Source organism: Amblyomma mixtum, chromosome 10, assembly GCF_055824585.1.
Source record: "Amblyomma mixtum isolate Tamu chromosome 10, ASM5582458v1, whole genome shotgun sequence".
NCBI lineage: Eukaryota > Metazoa > Arthropoda > Arachnida > Ixodida > Ixodidae > Amblyomma > Amblyomma mixtum.
This window is the reverse complement of record NC_143021.1, coordinates 33,703,537-33,731,096: the sequence shown is the minus strand read 5'-3', so window position 1 is coordinate 33,731,096 and position 27,560 is coordinate 33,703,537. Positions and strand designations below refer to the sequence as shown.

The following is a 27,560-nucleotide window of genomic DNA, read 5'->3' as shown; positions in this document are numbered from 1 at the left end:
TTTCGAACCCCATAGCCAATTAGGAAAATATAAAAGCTGGCAGCACCAGCGGCATTGCCAGAATTCAATTTTTATTATTACCTTTCCTTCTAAAATAAAAACAATATAAAGTTTAATCCTATTTTTATGTAAATGGTTCAGATTTAAAGCTCCATCACCGACATGATATCCGCCATGCTGTTAAATCCACCTACACAAACTTCATTGTCGTACCTTTCATAGCTTTTCTAAGTGAAAGCTATTGAACATTTCGAAACACACGGTATAAGTTTCTGTATGACACCAGCACACGGAGGCACAGTATTTTACTCTTACTTCAGCCAGCTTTTCTCTTGGATTCTAATGTGATGCATTTCGTTTTGTTTACGCGTGTGTTTAGAAACTATTCTCTGTTATGTGATGCCTGTGTATGTTTCGCAAAAGGTGTCCCTTCTTGCACTACTACTTGTACTGTTGAGCTTTGATTGATTTCTTTTCCACGCCTGTTATAGCATATTTTGGTGCTGACTGTAATCATAGATGAAATGAATAGCAGTGTACACCACCAAACTTGTAGTTATTATTAAGAATTGGAGTATTTAAGGTGCCGGTTAAACTGAATGTACCCTACAAGCCTTCTTCGAAGATGTCGAAGATGCCATCAGACGCGAATATATTCATTAGCAAAGCAGCATTCAGGGTAGGTTCTGTTCATCATACCGCCATTTGTTTGTCTTCTGTTTTCAGATTGCCTGCCTGTCATTAATTGAACCTATCATGTAATCATTTTTCTGGCCTGGACGTAAGCCCTAGGGCTGACCGATAAAAGTCGCCGCTCGTGCAGCTGCGCTGAACGAACGTTGACATGTAGGTCGGAGAACGGAAAAGTTGATTGGAAAACAGAAAGTGACTCCATTTTTAATCACACGTCTGTGATCGTCAGAAGCGGACTATTGCTACGCTTGTTCGCCTGTCTCCAGTGCCGTAGGCGAGAACATCAGAACGAAGCACGGACAAAGCCAGACTGGTCGTGATGAATCTGCCCGTTCTGCTCTGGCTGATGGCAATGTTTGCCTTTCATTGCATTTCTGGAAATGAGGCCCAGGCCAACGAACCTGTGGATGCTCTAAAAGTAAGGAACCTTTGTTTCTTCTATCAGCCTTCGTCGCGAGGAGTGATAAGCGGGAGGTTTTTCTTTTCCGTCAGGCCGTGGCGTCTTTGCCACACGCTGTTCTACGAGCAGCCACCGTAGAATTTCCAATGTTAGAGTGCCTTACGGCTGATGTGACATCATTCGACAGCACGGCAATGACTGCATCTTACATTTGGCATATGAAAGGAGTGGACGGAGAAGAAGGGTGAGTAACGATTGTAGAGAATGCATTTTGACAGAACTCCGAAAAAATAATGCCTGTCCGCACACTCGCGATTCGTTAATTTGTGATCGCAATTGTAGATGCTGTTCAGATAAAATTGGATTATCTAACATTCGCCACACACAAGCAGCTCGCATCTTTTAGTTTGTCTGACAGAGGCATCAAGCGCACTATCGCCGCCATACTACGCCTTGATAATCATTAAGAGCTGCCTTCTTTTTGTGCCTTGGTGCTCCTCTCATTTTTCAACACTTGCACAGAAAATCCAGCACTAAACATACACACGGAAGAACGGAAACCTTAACGACACCGGGCTCCCTCATGCCATCATGGTGAACGTAAAAAGTAGGTTCATTCAGGTAGTCGAAGGAATCGGCAAGCGTAATGGGGCCAGTCCTAGGGCTCGTTCTGCTTGAGGACCTCGCGCTTTGGGGCCTTCGTCGTCCCATTCAAGCCCAACCACGTGCGTTGGCTATGCCACCGTAGAGTTGCCTCCCAGCGAAAAAGAATCTTTCCGTCTGCTTATGAAGTGGAAACACTGCGTTCTGGGGAGATGATTCTTCCTGTATTCAGGAATATTTACACCCACACAGGGCAGGACATGACAGGGCACACACACATGCGCCCACTTAATACGAATTTTACTAAAATTTTACTCTGATATCCACGTTGTTAAAGCATATATTGACACCAGCGCTCGTGAAGACCAAATCGCCTTTCAAGAAGAGGAGGAAGTGTGCGTGGAAGTGTCCTAGAAGCGCACGTCCCTGGCTACGCCGCTGTTGACCCTAGGCCGATTAGTACACACGTGACAATATATATATATATATATGCCGGCGCGGTGGCTCAGTGGCTATGGTGCTCGGCTGCTGGCCCGAAAGACGCGGGTGCGATCCCGGCCGCGGCGGTTGAATTTCTTTGGAGGAGAAATTCTAGGCCCGTGTACTGTGAGATGTCAGTGCACGTTAAAGAACCCCAGGTGGTCGAAATTTGCGGAGCCCTTCACTCCGGCGTCTCTCATAGCCTTAGTCGCTTTGGGACGTTAAACCCCATAAACCAAACCACCATATATATATATATAGATTTGACAGCCGTCGCCGTACCTCAGCGGTAGAGCACCGGACGCGTAATTCGGAGGTCGTGGGTTCGGATCCCACCGGCGGCATGTGGCAGTTTATTGTACTGCTTTTCTAATCAATTAGCTTTAAGCCAAAACATAATCAGTAGTATTCTATATCGAACAACAGCACAAAATAAATAAATTTAAAAATCCCCTCTTTCCTTAGGTTTCTGTGGCTGTTGGCTTCTCTCATATTAATAACGAGCTCCTCATTCCCCTTCCCTTGATTGCTTATATATATATATATATATATATATATATATATATATATATATATATATATAGCACAATAAGATAAACGTACTTCGTTGCTAGGGGTAAGATGCTAAATTGGGAAACGCTGCATTTAAGTAAACATTTATTGGGAGTCGACGTTTCGAACAGAGCCTGTCCTTTTTCAAGACTGAAGTTACAGGGCTCTTGCTTCTCTTCTTAAAGGATCTTCACTGTACTGGTGTTCGACACAAGCGCCAAAACAAGCAGACGATGCAGAAGGAAGAACGGCTCAAGGAAGAGAAAAAAAAGAAAAAATAACAAAAATACACAAACGGAACAAGGAGAGGGGAGGGTAAATATCTTCGCCCGCCACCCACGCAGGCGGTCGCGGGGAGATGAGACGAAAAAATAGAGAAGAAAAGGAGGAAGAAAAAAAGAGCGGGAAGGAGAATGGACGGAGAACGTGAGTCCTAACATAGCGGAAAGCTAGTAAAGTGTATGGAGACAGACGTTGGCCGAAGCACAGCATAGATTTGAGATGCACTCAAATGTTGTCCACTTAAACAAGTAACCAAAATACACAGGAGCAAAAGGAGGGGCGGGGGGAGACTTCCGCCATGTGCAACTTCTTCGGCAGGATGAGTCAAGGCGGGCAGAGTGGAATTTAACTACACACACGTGGGGTGTAGATGAGCTCACATGCACACACCCACAGAAACAACAAAAAAAAAAGGAAAAGACAAGGCCCGAAACGGAGGCAGGCGACTTTGGGGAAGAATTGTCGCGCGGGGCCACTATGAATGGCGCCAGTGCTTAGGGTTCATTGAGTGCACCGCTCTCGTCAAGATGGTCGAACGGGGGAAGGTAAGAGCGCGGTGGGCGATGAGGACATCGGTGTAAGCGTATGGGAGAAAGCTTGCGAGGCTTGTCAAGCCGGCACTCCAAGGTCAGTACTGGATTTGCAAGGGGCGTACTGAAGACCAAACGCCCAGGTTCTCATTAATGCCTTGGGCAATTGTTCCAAACTTATAAATAAAGTACGACACGCGTTGCTCCCGTTCCCGGGTGTTGTTGAACCCACCCTGTAAGACTGTTACTTTAAATGCTTCAAATGGGTGTTTTTGTCATTACTGTGTTTTGACAAGGGGAGGTTACGTAGAGATAGGGAAGCACCCCTCTATCTGGCTACGATCTCCTAAAGCGCTGTGGTTCCGCACAACGCGTTCGTCAATACTGACAATCAGGCCGCGTGAGTACGCTGACTCTCTCTTTCTCAGCCTACCGACAGCCTTTCTCAAAGAATTCCAAATTTTTAAAGTTGAGAAAAATCAAGGATAAACGAATAAGGCCCGAACTCCATATCCATAGCCTAAAGATCTATATGCAATCCAAAATCGCACCAAAAGGTTTAAAAATTTCAATAACACCATCAATGGGTAACCTGTGTAATGAGGAAAAGGATAATTGGAATCGTGTACTAGAATCTGCCTCTTTGGTTTTGCTTGGAGTTACGATTCGCCATTTTGAGAGGGTTTTGGGGCCTCTGTAAAAAGAAGAGAGTCGTGCTCGTCAACACATTTCCCTAACCGCGCCTGAGGCCACCGAACTTACGCTCTTTGAGCGAAACAGAACCAGCGAGGTACGCGAGATAAAACGCAAAAAATTCATTAGGGACGGGATTCCACACCTCGCGTGGACAAACCCAGCTTTACGCGAAGAATCCGAAACGGAGGTAACTACTAATAATCACCCCATTGTTACGGCAAGCCGCAACAACAAATTCAACGCAACGACACAAACAACATTAATACCGACTACACAAGCAGAACGCTCTGGAACGGCAACATCCACCAATCATAAACCCGCTGCTACAAGCTCTGGCTATGGTTTCTAGGATTGCATTATTAATATATCATCCAGCGCTCTAACAATTGACGACAAATCAGTTCTTTCTCGAGGCCTTACGTTCTGTTGCACCACAAGTAAATACAATGAATTCTCAGTTTTAAAATATTTGGTCGATTTTGCACGAATGTTACGACTCAAAGAATACTTTTGTGATAGGCCCCAACTAAGTGCGGACAGCAGAGAATTCTGCGTTACAAACCAACACTGGACTCCTAACATGGGATGAGACAAACACTTGGACAAGTATATTAATGCGGTCCAGAACGACATAATTCGCGCTTACAAAAGGCATACTCCAGGGAGACCGAACCTGTTCAAAAAAGTACGGGATGCATTGAAGGCTCTCAGCAGATGGACAGATGTAACCATAAAGGCAGCAGATAATGGAGGCGGTATAGTCGTCATGGATAGTGAAGCATACATTGAGGAAGGCTTGAGACAACTGTCTAACACTTGCTTCTATCAACTTCTTGAAAAAGACCCAAATCCACAATACCAACAATATATAGCAGAGACTCTGGATCAGCTGCGAAAATAGGGGACATAACCCTAAGGTTATCTAAAGCCCTCCCTGCACCACACCCGTCGCCAGGTCGATTCTACTTACTACCGAAAATCCGCAAACAGGATAATCCTGGCCGCCCTATAGTATCTGGCATTGGCACGATTAAGGAACAAATTTCCAGTTACATTGACACATTAATCAGGCATATTCCAACAACACACCCATCCTACATACGAGACACAAACCATTTGCTTCGCGAAATAGCAGGCCTTAAACTTCCGGAAGGGGCCTTTCTGATAACATTAAATGCAATCTCACTCTACACTAACATTTCTCATTCCGATGGCATCAGATCTCTGACCGAAGCGTACAAGCAAGATAGAAAACAGGAGTCCCCTGACCCACGTGTTCTAGAAATACTTGCGAAAATCGTACTCGAATACAACTTTGAATTCAACGATCAACACTACTTACAAATTAATGGCACAGCCATGGGTACTAGGCTGGCCCCCACCTACGCCAACATCTTCATGCATAGTATTGAATCTAAATTCAGGCAAGATTCTCTCATCAAGCCCATCCTATACAAATACTATTTGGATGACATTTTTTCATTTGGACTGACACAGAGCAAGAACTACTACATTTTATTGAACAATTCAACCTTGTCCACCCCAACATATCGTTCACTCACGCTTACTCCCACACCAAAATTAACTTCCTAGATGTTGAGATTTCGGTAAACGAAGGCTCACTTAACACCAGCGTATATAGAAAACCGACAGCAGTCAACAATACTTACACTCTCAAAGTTGTCATCCTCGCCACTCGAAAACAAGTATCCCATACTCTCAGGCACATCGATCTGTTCACAAGAATCTGTTCACAAGATCAAGACTTCGTGAGAAATTCCAATCGCATGCGAGAAGTCCTCACCAAGCAAAGATATCCCCCCGCCATTGTCGACGATGCAATTCAAAGGACATCTAAACTCAACCGAGAGGAAATACTAGATGGACGTCGACGGAGTGAAGAAGCAGATCATCGGGCAAACTTGGTACTCACCTACACAAGTAATCCTCCCAACGTAAACCAACCCCTTAAAAAACATTTCAACATTTTCACAACTCACAACTACAAATTTTCACTACTCCCTCTCACGTAGTCTACAGACGACCGAAAAACATTCAAACCATTCTCGTACACTCGAAAACACATAACCACCTGGGGTTGGGTTGCCGACCCTGCTCCAAAAGTAGATACCACGGCTGCAAACATATGCAAACAACAAGCTGTGCAATCAGCACAGCCTCAGGATTTAAATGGGAAACCAATGGCGACTTTAATTGTGACTCCTCCAACGTTATCTATCTCCTAGAATGCGGTGTGTGCAGTATGCAGTACATTGGGCATGCGGTTAACCCTCTACGAATTCGCTTTAATAACAACCGCGCTCATGCCCTATCTCTGCGTAACCTCCCCTTGTCAAAACACCTTAATGACAAAAAACACCCACTTGAAGCATTTGAATTAACAGTCTTAAAAGGTGGGTTCAACAACACCCGGGAACGGGAGCAACGGGAGTCGTACTTTCTTTATAAGTTTGGAACAATTGCCCATGGCATTAATGAGAACCTGGGCGCTCCGTCTTCAATACGCCCCTTGCAAATCCAGTACTGACCTTGGAGTGCCGGCTTGACAAGCCTCGCAAGCTTTCTCCCATACGCTTACACCGATATCCTCATCGCCCACCGCGCTCTTACCTTCCCCCGTTCGACCATCTCGACGAGAGCGGCGCAGTCAAAGAACCCTAAGCACTCGCGCCATTAATAGTGGCCCCACGCGACAATTATTCGCCTAAGTCGCCTCCGTTTAGAGCTTTTTCTTTCCCTTTTTTTTGTTGCTTCTCTGGGTGTGTGCATGTGAGCTCATCTACAGCCCACGTGCGTCTAGTTAAAATCCACTCTGCCCGCCTTGACTCATCCTGCCAAAGAAGTTGCGCATGGCGGAAGTCCCCCCCCCCTTTTGCTTCATTGTGTTTTGTTTACTCGTTTAAGTGGACAACATTTGAGTGCATCTCAAATCTATGCTGTGCTTCGGCCACTGTCTCTCTCCATACACTTTACTAGCTGCCCGCTAGTACTCACGTTCTCCGTCCATTCTCCCTGCCGCTCTTTTTCCCCCCTTTTCTTCTATTTTTTTTAGTATTTTCTCCCCGCCACCGCATGCGTGGGTGCCGGGTGACGACATTTCCCCTCCCCCCTCCCTGTTCCGTTTGTGTATTTTTTGTTAATTTTTTTCATTTTCTCTTCCTTGAGCCGTTCTTCCTTCTGCATCGTCTGCTTGTTTTGGCTCATGTGTCGAACTCCTGTACAGATGAAGACTCTTTAAGAGAAGCAAGAACCATGCAACTTCAGTCTTGTAAAAGGACAGGCTCTGTCCGAAACGTAGCTCCCAATAAGTGCATACTTAAATGAAGCGTTTCCCATTATCGCATATATATATATATATATATATATATATATATATATATATATATATTGTAGGGGTGCGTTTATTAGGCTTCCTCAAGAGCCCGAACCGCCGTGCAGGATCTGGCAGCGTAGACGGGCGTAGCCAGCACCAAGAGAGCGGGGCAACTTCGTCGTCGTCAGGCGCAGCGTAGTGTCGGCGCATAGCTTCGTCGTCGTTAGGCGCAGCGCAGTGTCGGCGCATGGCGGTAGCGGAACCTGTCACAGTTGGCACACTACAGTTTCCCCCGGGTGAAAAGGAGCCATCCTGGCGTCTTAAGGGGAAGGAAGAACAGAGGGGTCGTAGTACGGCTTCGGTCGGTCGACGTGGACGGTTTCGCGGCCACGGCGACGCAAGTCCGCAGCGGTTGCAACAGGCTCAACAATATAATTGACCGGAGATGTTTGCTTGAGAACCCGGTAGGGACCATGATACCGATGCAGCAGTTTCCGCGAAAGGCCGGGAGTTGTGGGAGGCACCCAGCCCAATACCGCTGGCGTCAGTGTGGATCTCAGTAGGCGCAGCCGGGTCAAAGTGGCGAAGGATGGGAGGCGAAACCAAAAGGCGGCGCACGGTGTCGAAGGCGTCATCGCAAGCAGCCGTCTAGGCGGAGAGGTTGGAGCTGCCTGCGAGTAGCTGGGTCAGAGGAGCGATGATCGTGGCGAAATTCAAGATGAAGCGACGGAAGTAAAAGCAAAGGCCAACGAAGCTACGGAGCTGCTTCAGTGAGGTGGGCTTCGGAATTCGGCAACTGCACGAAGTTTGGAGGGTCCGGAAGAATGCCGTCTTTAGAGACTACATGTCCTAAAATGGTAAGTTGTCGGGCAGCAAAGCAGCACTTTTTCAAATTCATCTGGAGCCCAGCGTCAGTAAGACAAGTCAGAACGCGCTCGAGGCGGATGAGATGAGAAGAAAAGTCCGCAGAAAAGACGACGATGTCATCGAGATAGCAAAGACAACTCTCCCACTTGAGTCCACTAAGGATAGTGTCCATCAGGCGTTCGAAAGTAGCCGGGGCGTTGCAAAGGCCAAACGGCATGACGTTGAACTCATATAAGCCGTCAGGTGTTATGAAGGCAGTTTTTGAGCGATCAGCGTCAGCCATGGGCACCTGCCAGTAGCCTGACCTCAAATCCAGCGAGGAGAAATACTCAGCTCCCTGCAAGCAGTCCAGGGCGTCATCGATTCGTGGCAGGGGATAGACGTCCTTGCGTGTGATGTTGTTGAGCCGGCGGTAATCAACACAGAACCTGATGGAACCATCTTTCTTTTTTACCAACACAACAGGAGACGCCCAGGGACTGTGGGAGGGCTGTATGACACCCCGACGGAGCATGTCGTCCACGTGATCAGAAATGACGCGGCGCTCAGAAGCCGAGACACGATAGGGGCGCTGGCGAAGAGGGGCGTGTGTACCGGTGTTGATGGTGTGCGCAACGTCAGACGTACGGCCCAAGGCAGTCTGAGGAAGATCGAAAGAAGAACTGAAGCGCTGGAGGAGGGCGACGAGTTGATCACGTAGCGCGGGTGGAAGGTCGGCGTCAATGGCACGGTGGAAGACGTCGGAGGGCGGTGGATCATTCTTAACATCACAAGAGCTGAGCACATCGACATCGAAGGAAGCGGTGGTGTAAATTTGGCGATCAGGGGAAACAAAGGGGGGACCAGGTGGCCTTGTCGGCGAGGATAGTTCGGCATCGTACGGGTAGGAGCGCAGATCACGTCGAGAAGGTGGAAGGCGCTGGCGGCAAAACCGCGCGACATGGCCGGGCAGACCACAGGCGTAACAGATGGGTCGGTTGTCTGCAGTACGCCCGGGATTGGTAGGATGTGGGCGAACCCTTGAGAACGGAGCTTGAGACGGGGGCTCAGACGGCGGCGGAGGACGGAAAGAAGGGGCGGCCTGGTAGGAAGCGGGAAAAAACATGACCGCGACACTTCCGCGGCCTCTACCTCCTACCCAGAACCTCCACCAATTGTAGGGGTGCGTTTATTAGGCGTCCTCAAGAGAGCGAACCGCCGTGCAGGATCTGGCAGCGTAGACGGGCGTAGCCAGCACCAAGAGAGCGGGGCAATTTCGTCGTCGTCAGGCGCAGCGTAGTGTCGGCGCATAGCTTCGTCGTCGTCAGGCGCAGCGCAGTGTCGGCGCATGGCGGTAGCGGAACCTGTCACAGTTGGCACACTACAATATATATATATATATATATATATATATATATATATATATATATATATATATATATATATAGCCTGCTGTAGTCCGGCTGGCTTAGTCGGTGGCGTCGTGGGACTTTGGCACTCGCGGCCAGTTCGGACGTAACGCTGTACAACTGGAGCAACCCTGGGCCAGTAGTACTTTTGGCGTATCCGCGCCAAAGTGGGGGAAGAACCCAGGCGACCAGAGGATGGGTCATCATGGCACGCCTGCAGGACTACGTCGCGCAAGGCCGCAGGTGCGACGAGCAGATAGACAGCTTCCGTCTGGTGGTAGTTTTTCTTATACAGAACGCCATCGCGCGAACAGAACGACGACAGTCCACGTGAGAAGATTCGCGGTGGAGACTCAGCGCTTCGTTCAAAATACTCAATGAGAGGCCGTAATTCTTTGTCGTCTTTTTGGTGTTGAGTGAGTACGGATGTGGAGATGGCGCCGACAAAAACAAAATCGGTGTCGGGTTCAGCTCAGTTGTCCTCAACAGGAGCACGAGACAGACAGCCGGCATCACTGTGCTTCCTACAGAATGATGGTGACGTCGAAATCTTGAAGGCGAAGGCTCCAGCGTGCAAGCCGGCCCGAGGGATCTTTGAGGTTCGCCAGCCAGCACAGCGATTGGTGATCACTGACGACTCTAAAAGGGCGGCCGTCCAAATACGGGCGAAATTTGGTCACTGCCCACACAATTGCCAGGCATTCTTTTTCAGTGGTAGAATAGTTCGCCTCCGAGCGTGACAAGGTGCGGCTTGCGTATGCTATTACGCGTTCGAGACCATCCTGCGACTGTACAAGGACCGCACCGAGGCCGATGTTGCTGGCGTCTGTGTGCAATTCTGTCTCGGCAGACTCGTCGAAGTGGCCAAGGATGGGCGTACTTTGGAGACGAGTGCGCAGGTCTTCAAAGCCCTGTTGTTGCTCCTGGTCCCACAAGAACGGTTTCGCATCTTTCGTGAGGCGGATAAAGAGCTCAGCGATCTGGGAGAAGTTCCGCAAAAAACGCCGATAATAGGCGCAGAGACCCAGAAAGCGGCGCACACTTCGCTTATCGGTTGGCATGGGAAAAGCAGCGACGGCGGCTGTCTTATCGGGATCAGGGCTAACTCCCTTAGCGCTCACGATGTGGCCCACAAACTTCAACTCTTGGAAAGCGAAGAGACACTTTTCTGGCTTGAGGGAAAGACCGGCTGAACGAATTGCGGCGAACACGGCGCGCAGGCGCCTCAGGTGCTCTTCGAATGTGGCGGAGATGACAACATCATCCAGGTACACGAGGCAGGACTGCCATTTTAGGTCGGCAAGCGCGGTGTCCATCATCCGCTGGAAGGTGGCAGGAGCCGAGCACAGTCCGAAAGGGACCACCTGGAATTCGTACAGACCATCCGGTGTAATTAAGACGGTCTTTTCCCGGTCGCGTTCATCCACCTCGATTTGCCAATAGCCACTACGTAAATCTAGCGACGAGAAGTACGTGGCGTGGCGTAGCCGGTGCAAGGAGTCATCAATCCGTGGCAGAGGATAAACCTCCTTTTTGGTGACTTTGCTTAGACGCCTGTAATCAACACAGAACCGTAGGGATCCATCCTTCTTCGCCACCAGAAAAACAGGCGATGCCCACGGGCTCGTCGACGGCTCGTATCGCGTCGTCCTGGAGCATTTCGTGAACTTGTCGGTGAATGGCGTCAAGTTCCTTCGAAGAGACCCGATAAGGCGGCTGGCACAACGGTCGCTGGTTTGCGTCAACTATAATGCGGTGCTTTGTGAGCGGAATCTGCCTAACCTTAGAGGTCGAGGCAAAACAGTCGCGGAAAGATTCGATAATGCTCTCCAGGCAGCGTTTCTGATTAGACGGGAGGTTCGGGTTTACGTCGGTCTTTATGGGAGTGGTAGGCGCCTCCACTAATGCCATCATTATGCCGGCATGCCCGGCATGATGAGATGAGGTGCTTGGAGACCTCGGGTAACACAGCAAAGCAACCAGGGAAAGTAACGCCGCGGATCTCGATTCGCGAAGTGCAGACACCAATCGGAGTTACGACATGGGCACCAGCTGTCCGGATCCGCGGCCCGGACCAAGTGGTTAGAACCTTCCTCAGGGCCGGGGCTAACAGACTGCTCATTACAGAAAAATTGGCGCCGGTATCCACCAGTGCGGTAACGTCATGGTTGTCGGCGGATACCGGAATTTCGGCGGAAACCAGTCGATCGCAGTGCGTCGTTGAGGTAGTCATGTCAGGTCGTCGTCGATCGGAGAGTCGTGGCGAATCTTCGGATGGAGGCTCTTGACACGTTCCAATAGCGACGGCCCTACCCCCGGAGGACGCCGTCTTCAATTTTCCCGATGTGGGGACGCGCCTCTGGACTGGCCAGAGGACGACGGGCGGCCGGGCGAAGAGACCCCCCCTTAGGGATGGGGATCGGGACTGGCGTCGCTGCAGGGTCGAGGACTGCACGTTATCAGCCAGGTGCAGCTCGATATCCTGGGGTATTTCACCGTAGCGCGGTCGAGGTGCGTCAGGCGAAAATCCCCTTAAGCCCATTCTGCATAGGGGCAGTAGAGGAGGATGTGGCCGGGCTCCCCGCAGTGGTAACAGAGCGGCCGATTGTTTGGTGTACGCCACAAGTGCGCTTTGCTCATGGTAGGCCTGGACTCCTGCGGCTCGAATGCTACTGCTGCGGTTGGGTGCTGCAGAAATCGTACTGGCACGGGAACGACGGGGGAAAAGGCTTGCATCGCTGGCCCAGGAATTCGTAGTGTAGTGCTTCGCTGTACGTCATAACGGAGGGCGCCGAGTGTGGAGCTGGCGGCGACTGCACATCTCGTCGGATTTCGTCACGGACCACGTCCGTTACGGCAGCGACACTGGCCTGTGGAACTTCAAGGCAGATGATAATATAATTTAATGGCTAGCGCCTGGCGCAAGCGCTCCGTCCCGCGCTACTGCCCTCTTTGTCTTCGTAAGAATATTTTAAATCATAAAAAAATCCAATTGAAGTCAACGACTGTGCGTGTCCCCTTTCATACCGTGTCTTGTGTGCGCACAAATATTTCGAAAACCATAGGGAACAGACGTAGCTGGCGGATCGTAAAGCGGCATGAGGTGGCTGATGTGCACACTATCCCGGCCTCCACGACGCAGATAGAAAACTGCTTCAATAACGTAATTAACGGTAGAGGTCTTGACTAGGGTAAGGTAAGGATGCGGGTTAGTTGGTAATCCATGAATAAAAATATACAGCGAAGCTTAAAAGATTAAAGAGACAAGCACAAAGACGCGAGCAGACACACGAGGGCTTAATTCCAACTAACGTTCATTGACAGAAACAATTACTTATATGCTTAAACGCAAAAAATCCATAAAAAAATTTCATCGCAAAAAATTTCGATGGAGGCGAAATTCTAGAGGCCCGTGTACTCTGCGATGTCAGTGCACGTTAAACAACCACAAATGGTCGAAATTCCCAGAGCCCTTCACTACGGCGTCCCACATAGTCGCTTTTCGACGTTAAACCCGTATAAACCAAACCGAAAAAAAAAATATGAGACATAGGGGCCTTAACTCTTCAAAAATTGCAACTCAGCTTCTGCCAGGGCAACCGATGGCACACAAATACAGGAATCTTGCAGCATGGCTATCTCGGCAGCCTCTAACATCTCCCGCACTATCTGTTCAGAGTGCCTATACACCACAGAACAGCTGGTGAGATCTGGTTCACATGCCCTTTCGATGCCGGCACCTTCGTCTTCTTCTTTTCATCGACGACGTTGCAGCGCCAGATTTCCGGTGCTGTATACGTCGGTCAGACGGGGAAGGTGTTTGAAGGAGTGGTTGAAAGAACACGAGTATAGAATCCACTAAACAGGCACCGGAAATATGGCTCTGCATCGTTGTTGATTGGTTAAATGCACAAAAGGTTGCGTGCGTAAGACCATTGACGTTTGCTTGCACCGGACAGAAAAAACGGCTGCCGGGCAGCTTCATCCAAGGTGCTGGTTTTGTTTCATTTCTTGCAGTTTAACGTCTCAAACCGACTCAGGTTATTCGGGACGCCTTAGTGAAGGGCTCCGGAAATTTCGACCCCCTGGGGTTCTTTAACCTGCGCTGACATTGCACAGTACACGAGCCTCTATAATTTCGCCTCCATCAAAATTCGAGCACTGCGCCTGGGATCGAACCCGCGACTTTCGGGTCAGCAGCCGAGCGCCACAACCACTGAGCAACGGCGGCGGGCTGGAGTCTGTTAGGATCAGCCGCCTGTAACACTACTGACAAAAGCTGGCAAAATAATCATTTAAAAGGCTGTGATCACGTACAAAATGATAGTATTGTACAGCACGTAATCGTCAGCACATAAGCGAATTTCAGTGGGTACGTTAAAAGGCGGGTCATTAATGTGCAACATGAAAAGAAATGGACTTAAAACAAATAACACCTGACGACACATACCCTGTAGAAGAAATGGCCGTGTGAAACGCACATACAGCGACCGAAAGGAAAAAAAATGGCTCATGTACTTATGCGTGCATGAGTAATAAAGAGTTCGCCAGAATTACATTACTGAGTAGGCGATGCGAGCTAGACACGGAAACTCTGTCCCATTCGAGTCTTAAAGGCGAGCCCTCCCCAGTTTTGTGTACTAGAGGGACAAAGGTACCCCAGCATTTTCTTCAACATTATACTTACCTACGTGTGCGTTAAATTGCTTCAGTCGCGGCAAACATATGTCTCTTATTGGACTGGCTGTACTTTACTCCTCGGCCATCATTGTCCAGCCCAAGACACAGGCTTCGCGCTGCAGGCGAGAAGCAGATGAGAAGCAGATGAGAAAAACGCCCATGTTTCCCTGCTCCTGATGTCAAACAAAGCGGCCTCAGTATCGCTAGATGAACCCATGCATAAGCACCTGCCTTCGAGCCACCGTTATTTTGACAGCGGCATAAACACTTTACTTCGTGCTCAGAAGCCCGAGGGAGTAAACGAAGCAAAAGCCACTAGCGACAGTTGCCTTGCCCTTTCCATTCAACACAGAAACACGTATCGAATTTTAAGGCGAAAGCCTTTAATACCTCATCGTTGTCGACAGAAGGTTGTCAGCAGAGGTGTCACGCTTCTTATAGTCAGACCAAAACAAATAACATGATAGGAATCGAACCACCATCCTTCCGTTCAGCAGTCGAGGGTGCTATGGCTACGCTACTTCCTGCCAACGCATATGTAGTTCTCGTTGTCTACGACGCTGGACAGTGTTTGCAGAAAGGCGACGAATCAGATAGACGCCTCCCAAACGCACTCTAACGTCTCCAGCATTTAAGATTCATAAACAATTGTGTACTTAATTAACATCTTAACCACACATGAGTGACACAAGCAGCAACACCGCGCTAAAGGCGTACCTCACCGCGCTTTAGGTCAACAAAGTGCCCCACTGAATTTTTTCTGCTAGTAATGTACAGCGGAGCACATGTTAACACGAGGGGCCGTAGACTGTAGCTATTCATTTCATTTTCATTATATTTAGGAGTAACGTCAGTTCTGACAATAGCTACACGAAGGGATGAAGCGAATGACCATGAACATAGACGGCCGGTCTGGTTCGTTAGCTGTTGTTATTAACTGCATGAGTTGCGGCCGAATCGCAGGAACAATGCTACACAGCGACCTCACGATTTCTTTCCGAAGACAGGATTAGCACGGAGAAAACTTGCCAAGTGAAACAAACACGCAATTTTGCTCTTTGATTTGTGCGAGTCGCTGCCGGTTCGCCTTGCCGGCGGGGCGTGCAGCGGGTTCATATTAGTAGGTTACTCCATGGTCGTATTCCTTCTTTGGCCAGCGTGACGTACAACCACGTGGCTTGTGTCACTGGAAGAAGCGCCTACACCAGAGGACCAAATGAAATGATAACGAAAAAGAAAATCGATACATAAAACGAAAATGCCTCTTGTCATGGCACTCGTTGGCCACAGATGCCCTCAAGCCATAAAAAAATCACTATCATCATCGTATTATAATAAGGCTCTAGGCCTTTGATTCTGTAGGTGGTCTTTCGGGAGCGTTACGGACCTCCTACACCGGGCATCGTAGATGGATTGCGCATTTGCGCTTTCTGACGCTCTTCTTAGTATGTCGTGTATGACTCTCATCTGCTGGGGATGCAGGTATCCTTCGCACTTGAGTCTTGGTACCAAAAAAAGTATGTTCGTCGTCATCCCATACCAGCCATTTCGGAAACTTTCGCAGCTCTTTTGACATGATCCGTAATTCAACTGCGCCCGTAAGCTCGAATTTGCGCCAATGTGTGGGCGCTGATCTAGTTTGTCTACGTCTGAAGTGCCGTAAAAGGTGTTAGCTAAAATGCAGATGGCGCAGTGTGCAGTACGGGAAGATTCTTTCACATATAAATACATGTGACGTTACAAATATATTGTCACGTAGTGGCGCCTGAAGTCCGAAGAGCAGGAAGGCGGCGAAAATTGCTTCTAGACAAGTCTTTATTTGGGCTGACTTACACCCGCGAAGGACTGAATGAGTTGGCGGCGGCGTAGCAACAAGCATGCTCCGTGGTCGTCGAACAGAATGCTTGCGACTCTCGGCCTTGTTTAATTTAGAGCTTATAGTGAACTTTCGAGATAAAGTGTGCAAATCTAATGGAACATTCTGGAACAACGTAGAAGCGTATCCGCCTGCATGCGATCAATCAGGGTAAATCTGGTCGGTTCTTGCTTCGCAAAAAAAGTGATAAATCGGCACGCCGGTAGCTTTGAAGAATGAACAAACAAAGAAACTCTACCAAGATTCCCGGCATTACTGCCTTCTCAGGGAAGCGTCGACCCGATGGTGTAAAAAAAAAAAAAGAAGACTAGAAACAAATAAAATGAACTGTGCAAAAATACACACCGAGTATGTAAACACAAGATCCTTTATAGCGCATAATATGGCTTTGGACGGACGACATGGATAACTCCTTGTCGTACGCGGCGTTGCAGAGATGCAGTCACTTCTTCAGGGACGAATTCATAGTCCAGTTCACATAACCGATGAAGAACTTTGTACGGGCCGAAATAGCGGTGAAAAAGTTTTTCACTCAATCCCCGGTGTGCGAATAGGCGTCCAAGCCGAGACTCGGTCTCCTGGCTTGTATTCCGCGTTGCGTCTTCGTAGGTTGTAGTGTCTGGCGTCGGTCCGCTGCTGGTCTTCGACCTGCAATCGGCCAAGCCTTCAAGCTTCTGTGCATTGAAGGTAGGCGGCGAAATCGACGTTATCTTCTTCGGTAGCGCTGGGCAGCATGACCTCTAGCATGGTCATGGCCTACCTGCCGTGCACGAGCCTGAAAGGCTTCATCTGAATGGTTTCCTGCACTGCGGTGTTGTAGGCGAAGACGATGTAAGGCAGGATGATGTTCCAGGTCTTTTGTTCGCCATCGACATACATGGCGAGCATATCGACAATGGTTTTTTTAGGCGCTCGTTCTGTCCGTTGGTCTGCGGGTGGTATGCTGTTATCCTCCGGTGGCTGGTTTGGCTGCAGCGCAGGATGGCTGCGTCAGTTCCGCTGTGAATGCTATTCCTCTGTCCGTAATTAGCACATCGGGGGTGCCGTGTCGCAGAAGAATGCGCTCGATGAAAAATTTGGTGGCTTCTGCTGCTGTTCTGTTCGGTAGGGCTTTTGCCTCGGCGTAGCGGATCAGGTAGTCGGTCGCTATGATAATCCACTTATTTCCGGACGGTGACTTCAGGAAAAAGCGAAGCAAGTCCATGCCGATCTGCTGAAAGGGCCTTGAGGGGGATTCATTGGGGCTCAAAACTCCTGCTGGTCGGATTGGAGGGGTCTTTCGTCACTGACAATCTCGGCAGGTTTTCACATGATGTGCGACATCGGCAGACAGTCGGGACCAGTAAGTCTTGTCTTGAATGCGGCGGAGGGCGCGAGAAAACCCGAGATATCCAGCTGTCGAATCTAGCGATGCCTGAAGAACTTCTCCGTTTAGACTTACAGGTAGAACAATGAGGTTAGCTATTTTGTTCGCTGCAAAGTTCTTGACGAGGAGGTCATTCTGTACACAGAACGAAGACAATCCTCGATTGAACGAGGCTGGGGGTGAAGAAACCTTGCCTTCCATGTTCTCGATGAGGCGTTTAGGTTGGGATGCGATCGTTGCTGCTGTGCAAAGAGCTGGAGCTGATGGGCCCCAGGAAGGCATCCTCATCTTCGGTCGGGGGCGGTGCATCTACGGGGGCTCGTGACAGGGAGTCGGCGCCATAGTGCTCGCGTCTGGACTTGTAAATGACGGTGACGTCAAACTCCTGGAGGCGCAGGCTCCACCGAGTGGGGCGCCTAGAGGGGTCCTTCAAACTAGCATGGCGGCACAGCGCGTGGTGATCGCTGATCACTTTGAACGGTCGTCATTACAGGTAGGGGTAGAATTTCGACGTAGCCCAGATGATGGCAAGGCACTGCTTCTCAGTTGTCGAATAGTTAGCCTCCGCCTTGTACATGCAATGTCTCGCGAGTGCGATTACCTTCCCCTGTCCATCAGTTTTTCTTTGGCTTCTAAACAAAACGAAATGCAGTGTTGATGACTTGTACGGTGTTAAACGAGTACATTTTGTTCAATTTTTGTGCACAACATCAGCGTTAAAACTGCTGACAACTTTACACAGTTAAAACGTTTTCTGCTTTGGCTACATTTATGATGTTTTATTACTTTCATGACGAAAAAAGAGGCGTCTCACAGCAATGAGATCAACAGGCGATAATCACTGTGGCACCATTAACTGCAGAAATGTAACTGGTACACCTCGCAAGTTAATTTTCTCACGATGTTTTTTGGTGCTATCTACATAACACTAGTGCAGATGTGGACTTAAGAGCAGAATATTTAGCTCAGGCTGAAAGAAAAGAATTTAACGCGATAACGGTGTAATTATTTGCTAAAAATTGGGCTTATCATTTCTTATACCGCGCACTTTAATATTATCGTCCGCAATATCGGATTGTGACACATAGGCACACAGGCATTCACAGATTCCTTGCGGTGTGTGTATTGTTAGATATATACAAAGCAATCCCGCGATGACAGTCTGACGAATTACGAACACCATGCGAGGATGCTTGGGATATGCAAAGGTGCCTCAAGTAGGGAAATATCGGCGATGGAAAAGCAAAAGAGTGGAAATTTGGGCGAGTTGGTAAGGATCTCTAGTGTTTTGGTGCCACAACACTACGAAGGCATTGAAAGTAAACAAGACAGCTTGAAGGCCCATTGGTTTCAATTAAGGAACAAAGCTGCCAGCGTCATTTAAATGTTTTTTTATTACAGAAAAAGCATTACCGTCGACTACAAGCGCAGCAAAGACCGCCCAGACACGGCTGTGGCTTACTTGAACTCTGGTAAGCATTATTAAAAAAGGTAAAAGATCGAGAAACGCCTTGTGATCTTCTGCGCTATTGAGTCTAGAGCAGCACACCTCTGGTAGCCTTCATCACCGACTTCAGCAATTGGCTCATATGTTCAGCATTCATTGGAAGACGCCGCGCTGTTTAAATCTCATGAGAATTTTTGTGCTGCCTTAAATTCTCTACTGCCCTCATCCATGCACTGCAACCTGGGTATACGGAGGCTAAATCAATATCTCCCTTAATTCGGTACTTGTAGCCATAAAAGCTCTGCAGAGCAAACAAGACAGCGCCTTTTTGGGGGGCTGCCCTTGAGGCAATAGAACTATTCATACAACCCTGAACAAACTTTTTGCGCGCTGTTCCCAGACTGAGACTATTATTAGACATCCGTGTGAGGTTGGATTGGCCCCCACATATATATAGCATTCCGTTAGGAGCTATAAGTGCAATGCATGGCTGATACTAGCGCTTCTTGGAAGCCAAAGTTCTTCACTGGTGCTGCGCCATTTTTGATGTGGTGCTCAACTAAAACTCTTTCAGTCGAAAGGAAAAAGGCTTGTGCTATTCTCATTTCTTCGGTGCGGAGATGTGCAGCCAGAGATACCATCCCTTCTGCAGAAAAGCCCTGAGCGAAAATGATAGTGTTACTTTCAAATTGTGAACGCATACAGGATGCGGGGAAGCAATTTCAGGAGACTAAATTCCTGATTAACAAACGGGAAAGCATGAAGACATCTAACTCCATAGACAGAATAGAACTGGCAGAGCTCTCGTAGGTAATCAATAAGCGCAAGGTAGCCGACATCAGGAAGTTTAACATGGAGAAAATCGAGAATGCTCTACAGATCGGTGGTATCCTAAAAACAGTGAAGAGAAAACTAGGCATAGGTAAAAAGCAGATGCATGTGGTAAGAGAGAAAGAGGGCAATGTCATTAGCAATATGGATAACATAGTTAAAGTAGCCGAAGAGTTTTACACAAATCGATACAGTAGCGATTGCAATCAGAATGTTACTGAGAGGCAGTAGAGCACAGCAATGGGACATCCCGCCAGTAACGAAGGAGGAAGTAAAGGAAGCCTTAGGAGCAATGCAAAAGGGGAAAGCAGCTGGTCAGGATCAGATAACAGCAGATTTGATGAAGGATGGAGGAGAGACTGTGCTCGAAAAACTAGCCACCCTGCATACGCAATGCCTCGTGACCTAGAGTGTACCTAGAGCTTGGAAAAACGCTAAAACTATGTGAGTTCATAAGAAAGGAGACGTCATGGACTTGAAGAATTACAGACCGATCAGCTTATTGTCTGTTGCCTACAAGATATTTTTGTAAGGTAATCGCTAATAGGGTCAGGACAACCTTAGACTTCAATCAACCAAATGATAAGGCAGCTTTCGTAATGGATACTCGGCAATAGACCATATTCACGCTATCAATCAGGTGATAAAGAAATGCGCAAAATATAACCAGCCCCTATATATAGCGTTAATTGATTACGAGAAAGCATCCGACTCAGTAGAAACCTCAGCAGTCATGCAGGCATTGCGGAATCAGGGTGTTGAAGAGTGTTATGTCGAAAATATTGGAAGATATTTATGACGATTGCACAGCTACCGTAGTTGTCCATAAAGCCAGCATTAAAATTCCAATAAGGAAACGTGTCCGCCAGGGAGACACCATCTCGCCTATGCTATTCACTGCCTGTTTACAGGAAGTATTCCGGGGCCTGAAATGGGAACACTTGGGGATAAGAGTTAATGAAGAATACCTAAGTTATCTACAATTCGCTGAAAACACTGCCTTGGTAAGTGACTCAGGACTTGAACTGCAAAGCATGATCAATTAATTAGACAGGCAGATCTGAACGGTGGGGCTAAAAATTAACACTTGCGGGAATACGGTTGCCGCAACTGGCGAAGGACAGGGTTAATCGGAGAGACATGGGAGAGGCCTTTGCCCTGCAGTGGGCGTAGTCAGGCTGATGATGATGATGACAACTGTAAACACCTCCTACGTAAAATTCCAACAATATATAGGTGTAAAGAATTTAGTAATAATACTAAATGTGACCTCAGATTCTTATCCTTCGGCACCAGTTACAGTGAGACATAAGTAAATGTAATTGGCTTTATCTAGTCGATTGTTTTGTGGTTCATTCGAAGCCATAAATATTTAAGACCGGACTTATAAACAGCTCGAAAATAAAGAGAAAAAAATGCTAGTAATGTTGGTTGGAGTGCCTGATTTCAAGCGGCTGTTTACAGCTTCCAAATCTGGACGGGACTCTTAAGCGCCCCTTTAGGAGTGCGACATGATAGGGGTAACGGAATAACGGCCATATATGCCAAAGTAGTAGTTGTGTACCTTACATTTGTTGATCGCTGGGAGTCCTCAACCCACCACTGGTCCAGTAGTGAAGCGAGATGCTTCACTGACCACCGGCAGGTGGCTGTTTGAAACAAAGCTACCGGTGGGACTTCCATTAATTTAGCTGCCACCCGCTATGGTTAGAATTTCGTTCACAATCCGGTGGGCAGGTAGCGATGGGGTCACATAATCACGGAACCTATACTCCGTTTCATACATTGCAGGCAACGCTGCGGAGGCTGCTGAAGTAGTGCGTCTGCGAAACCATATTACTCCGCCACGTATTATTCGTTCTTCTCGAAACTCCGGTCATTGTTTGGGGGAATACAAAGACCGGTATAAAAGGATGTAGTAGCATTGAAAATGATGGTCGAAGCTGTGAGGAGCTCAGTGTTCGGGTTCTCTGGCCACAATTTCCACGGAGTGTGAGCTACTTTTTGGGCACGGATTTAGTAGAAGCGATTCGACCCACCAACCGCACATCATAACGCCATGTATACATTTTGCTTCTCGAAATCTCGACGAGTCGCAGGATGAAAATGTTGCAAGAGGTAAAATGAAGTCTGGGAGGAGCCAGTCACGGCACTTAAGATTTGTCGCTACGAAATATGTTTGCGTTCGCTTTGGTAGCATGGAGACCTACTTCTTGCGTGATGACTTAGCCTCCGCGAGCAGGCGCGCTAGCTTTGGCAGCGTTGCCTGCTACGTATGAAACGGAGTATAGCTGGTACCGAGGTTGCTTCAGTTGGGATTTTTCGCTCACGCCAATGGCGACGACGACGACATCAGGTTTCCGCTGAACAGCGCCCTTAGCGCCATCACGCTGAATTCATTAGTTCATTTCCTTTTCCGCAAGAGAACACTCTGCTCTCAGTAAAATTTTGTTTTTTTCTTCCAGATACCTCTTTCCCAATTGTGACGCAGGTTGTTTACAGCGATTACAAAAATTGCCTCATCAATAAGATGTTTTTTGGCTCCCAAGAACGTGAGTAAGCTCTCTGGAGTGCTGGATATTAAAAGCTTGAAATGGGTTGTTTAAAAGTTTTTAGAAATGCTAGAAAAATCTGCGCTCATCCAAATAGCTTCAGAGCTCCCGAAAACATTTCAGATAATAATATAAGCGCAATCGTTGCAGTGTATGCAGAGGAAACTGTTTGATTAAGGAAATTGTGAGCTGTAATCACTGTATTGGACGATAGCACCATTCTATCAAGCCGGCGCTTAGAAGTAAATAATTTTTTTCGCGCTACCCTGGAGTCAGGCACTTGGGTACACAGAAATGCACAAATGCACATGCAAGAATGTTCAGATGTAAGGCAGGCGTTTTGCTTGCGTCCGCTGCTCGACGCCGGCTGAACTACACCTTGAACATACCCTACTGCTCTCTGTTATTGTATCTTGAGAGCGTGTGGGAAAAGAACGCTTAATTAGAGCATGCCCTTATGCCATTACTTGCAGCATCTCCTTACCGTTATATTCGACAGATTCTGTAATGCATATTTCTCATTAAGAAAGCAAAATAGGTCTATATTAAACATGAGAAAGCCTTTCGATTCTAAGTTGAAGCCATTTTGAATATGCAGTGCTATTTTGAATAACTAAAGAAAACGCACCCATTCAGTAACTTTGCAACTCTTATGTTTAGCGCAACCCGAGTGATGCGTGTTTTATCGATATGACTTGCAGCTTTTCTTGCGAATATCGCTCAGCTGTCGTTACAAGTGATTCCTCAGAAAACTTCAGTTTCTCTGCAAATTGCGACGTGGCATAATGTGCCCTGGCGCTTTGCCGGTCGCTGCTTACGACCTCAACATGTTTCCGCCAAGCTTTGTAGCCTCCCTAGGCTCCAGAGAGAAAAAAAGCAGCACATATAAAGGAGTGTGCTAATTTTTTTTTTTGAATTCGCGCAGTTTATGACTATAAAATCTGGAGTGCCATCATTTTATGGCAGAAATTTAATTGATTATAAAGTAGAAAAAAAGTACCACATGCCGCTAGTGGGATTGGAACCTTTATGTGTGGTATACGGTGCACTACCAAATCAGCTATTGCGACGGCTGTCTAATCTTCTATACACCTCCTGCACGCCGCGTCATCAGGAAAGTGCGGTGGCAGTTACTTTCGCACGGTAGGCAAAACAGGTTCTGCCCACCAGTGTCCGCCGCAGCGACCGGCCGGACGGAGCGGCAGCATCTTGCCAGCACACTGCAGAAGCAGTACGTGTTGACCGGCTGCGTTACTTTGGGATCCGCAAAGTAGCATAAAAAAGACAATTAAACTAGTCTTCATAGATTAGTCGCAGATTAATACCCTAATAGGCAGTGGTTGAAAGCTCAATCTGGGTATTGATCGACAATGCTCGCCAGTACATGCGGTAAAGGATTCTTAGCGGGGAAGATGTTACGCTGACTAGCCTATACATCAGCATGGTACGCTTAAAGCAGGGCATGAAAAAAAAACGACACATATTTAGCTTCACGCGCATGTATTACCCGGAGTCGTTTGTACGAGCCCGGGGCGCCGGCAGGTTCGCTGGCGATCAAGGAATGGGATCTTGTCGATGGCACAGCACATTTTAACGAGTATGGATGATATACGGATATGTAATGGTGAGTTCATTGCACTGAATATTTGCTTGGGGCTTTTTCTAAATACGAATGACATAATTATATTTGATTCATGTGGACAGGTCTGCTAAATTGCGCCACTCTTGCGCGGTCACGTTGGTATGTTTCGAACAGCGCCCTTTACTCTGTACGAAAAGCCGCGTAAGCGAGATTAGCCTCTTCATTGTTTGATATCTCATAAGCTGGTCAATGAGGTCGGCGTGATCGCGAAGCTCGTTTCCAAGAAGACAGACGTGGGCAGGGATTGCCCGTTACAGCGTCCTTTAGTTTTCGTTTTCGTCATTGCATGAGAATGGGCGGTGAACGATACCGAAAAGCACGCGGTAACAATTGCGAGCATTTTAAGCGGCGTCCAGCACACGTAGATTGCAGTCGATTGGTATTCTGCGACCTCAGCCGCTCTGTTTTCGAATCACCTGAGAGGTCAGCGATCGATTCCTTAAGAAGATAAATTAACAGAAACTGTCGGGTCAAACACTGTGACGAGGTATTGGGGATTAAACTATTAAGCGCAGGGCTAATTGGCAACGCACTCCACGGCAGATGTGTCAACTGAAGATCAGCGCACGTTTGTCCGCAGCAATATCATCCTGGCTAGTGTAGTGCAGGTGATATTTTTAATGTCTAGAGTAGAAATCCACGGCTTAAAGCTTTTGTTCATCGCCAACAACATATACATAACTCAGGGCCGAGCAATTTCCCAGAACCCGCCGTAAGTCGTCAACGCGAGGCCCTGAACTTCGAGCGAAATTACAAGTTCAAGGCATGAACCAGTCCAATGAGTTGAAAAAACTGAAAACGCGCCAACGAGCCTTGAAAATACGCGCTCAAGACAACCCCGTGACGCCCCTCCCTCTCCTCTTGCCTACCGCGAGCCCGTTAGCAACTGCAGCGCCAACTTGCTTGCAAACGTTCAGGACGTCTATACTTTGCGGGGAAATTTATTTTCTTGCAACCTTCGTACCTGCTTATTCGCCACAGTTTGGTCTATTTCACGCCGTCCTTCGGCGGCGTAGAGAGCGTTGGCAGTTCTTGAGCTCTTAAATCTTCTCTCATGAACATGTTGTTTCTTTGTTATTTAACCCGAGGTGACTGGCCTATAATTACATTGAAATCCATCGTATGCAAAACAACGCTTTTCCAACCGTGCTTCCAAGAACTCTCTCAAAATGGAGCGGGCAATAGAAATATAATTAATCGTGTAAGCCAGAAGGTGTCAAAAATTTATTTACGCAAGAAAATTCACGAATACAATTATAACTAATAATAATGTAACGTCCGAACAGCGATGAAAGTAAGTAGAAAAAGAGGCAGAAAACATTACTTCCATTACAGTACTTCCTCTGTTCTCAAAAATCTTTGAAAAGGTTATTAATTCTCGGATTACTAGCCATCTACAGAAACACAACTTGATATGTAGCAGTCAATATGGGTTTCAGAAACATAAGTCAACTGAATCTGCCTTACTTAGTATAAAGGAAACACTTATTCAGAACATAGAAACTCATATCTATACCCTGGGCATATTCTTAGACTTTAGCAAAGCGTTCGACTCCATTAAACATGACATACTTATTAAAAAACTCCCGTTTTATGGAATACGAGGCATTTCCCTTACACTACTAGAAAGTTATCTCTCAAATCGTTCCCAATATGTCGTTGCCAATAACGTTAAATCTGAACTTAGAAACATAATATATGGTGTACCGCAAGGCTCCATACTGGGTCCTATGTTATTCCTTCTCTATATTGTTACGTGGCCCGAAGTCTATGTCGGCACAAGGACGACCGGAGCACAGGGTCCAGATCACAGCTAGCCCCGAGCGGCAAGCGCGCACACACCGGGCACTTCCTCTGCGTCGTCTTCACGGAGATTATCCGTTGCATGGCCCCCCGGTCGGAAAGGCACCGTCTCGGTGCTCATCAGGGCGGTGAGGGGGACTGCAAAACGTAGGGCTTGAGGCGAGAGACGTGCACAACATCGGTCTGATGCTGAGAGGACGTGGCACCGGGGAAGGCCGGAGCGATCTCGTAGGTGACTGCGGTGACGGCGCAGAACACGGTACGGGCCGATGTAGCGGGACAGAAGTTTTTCAGAGAGCCCCACGCGGCGAGATGGCGACCAAAGCAAGACGAGGGAGCCAGGGGTGAAGGAGATCACACGGTGACGGCGGTTGTAGAATTCCTGCTGAGAGGTCTGGGAAGCGAGGAGCCGGGAGCGTGCGAGTTGGCGAGCGTGGTCAGCGCGGGTAATGGCGTCGTGGGCGTATGCAGATGGCGGAGCAGTAGAAGTGGGAAGCAGCGTGTCCAGAGGCAGCAGGGGCTCGCGGCCATACAAAAGATAAAAAGGGGAGTAACCGGCAGTGTCATGGCGGGAGGAGTTGTAGGCGAAGGTCACATAGGGGAGAGCGGTATCCCAGTCGTGATGGTCCGGAGAAACGTACATAGCCAGCATATCGGTGAGAGTGCGATTGAAGCGTTCTGTGAGGCCGTTCGTCTGCGGGTGGTAGGCGGTGGTGAGCTTATGCTTCGTAGAGCACGATCGAAGAATGTCAGCGACAACTCTGGACAGAAAGCATCGGCCTCGGTCGGTCAGCAGTTGACGGGGAGCTCCATGATGTAGGATAAGGTCGGTCAAAAGAAAGTCGGCAACATCAGTAGCCGTACTGGTGGGCAGTGCGCGTGTGATCGCGTAACGGGTAGCGTAGTCTGTGGCAAGAGCTATCCATTTGTTGCCCGAGGCGGATTCCGGAAATGGTCCCAAAAGGTCTAAGCCAACGCGATGGAAAGGTTCGGGTGGGACGTCAATGGGCTGAAGCAGACCGGCTGACAGAGTGGTGGGGCGTTTCCGGCGCTGGCAGTCATCGCAGGCAGCAACATAGCGGCGTACACAGCGGTAGAGGCGCGGCCAAAAGAATCGACGACGCACGCGGTCGTAAGTACGGGAGACACCCAAGTGACCAGCAGTGGGCAGATCATGCAGCTCTTGGAGGACAGCAGTGCGAAGGTGCTCGGGCACAACGAGAAGGAGGTCTGGGCCATCCTGGCTAAGGCTCCTGCGGTACAAAACTCCATCACGGAGCACAAAGCGGCGCATCGGAGGGTCGAATGGGGCGGTGTTGAGGCGGTCGATGATGGAGCGCAGCTCGGCATCGCGGCGCTGTTCTTCGGCCATGTTAGCGAGGACAGAGAGGGAGCACAGAGCATCCACGCTGTCAGTGCCAAGATTGTCACACGGGCCAACGGGGTAACGGGAAAGGCAGTCGGCATCGGCGTGCAAGCGGCCAGACTTGTAGAGTACAGAGTAATGGTACTGCTGCAGGCACAGTGCCCAACGACCA

At 48.3% G+C, this 27,560-nt stretch overlaps 1 protein-coding gene across 1 annotated transcript in view; it reads left to right on the top strand.

Moving 5' to 3' along the window:
* The first annotated feature begins 1,012 nt into the window (after window positions 1-1,012).
* LOC149325569 (uncharacterized) overlaps window positions 1,013-27,560 on the top strand; it is a 37,867-nt gene continuing 11,319 nt past the window's right edge. Inside the window, exons 1-4 of the mRNA XM_089563541.1 lie at window positions 1,013-1,111; window positions 1,186-1,337; window positions 19,149-19,219; window positions 22,491-22,577. Of these exons, the coding sequence (XP_089419667.1) occupies window positions 1,013-1,111; window positions 1,186-1,337; window positions 19,149-19,219; window positions 22,491-22,577 (409 nt within the window). The remainder of the gene's footprint in view (window positions 1,112-1,185; window positions 1,338-19,148; window positions 19,220-22,490; window positions 22,578-27,560) is intronic.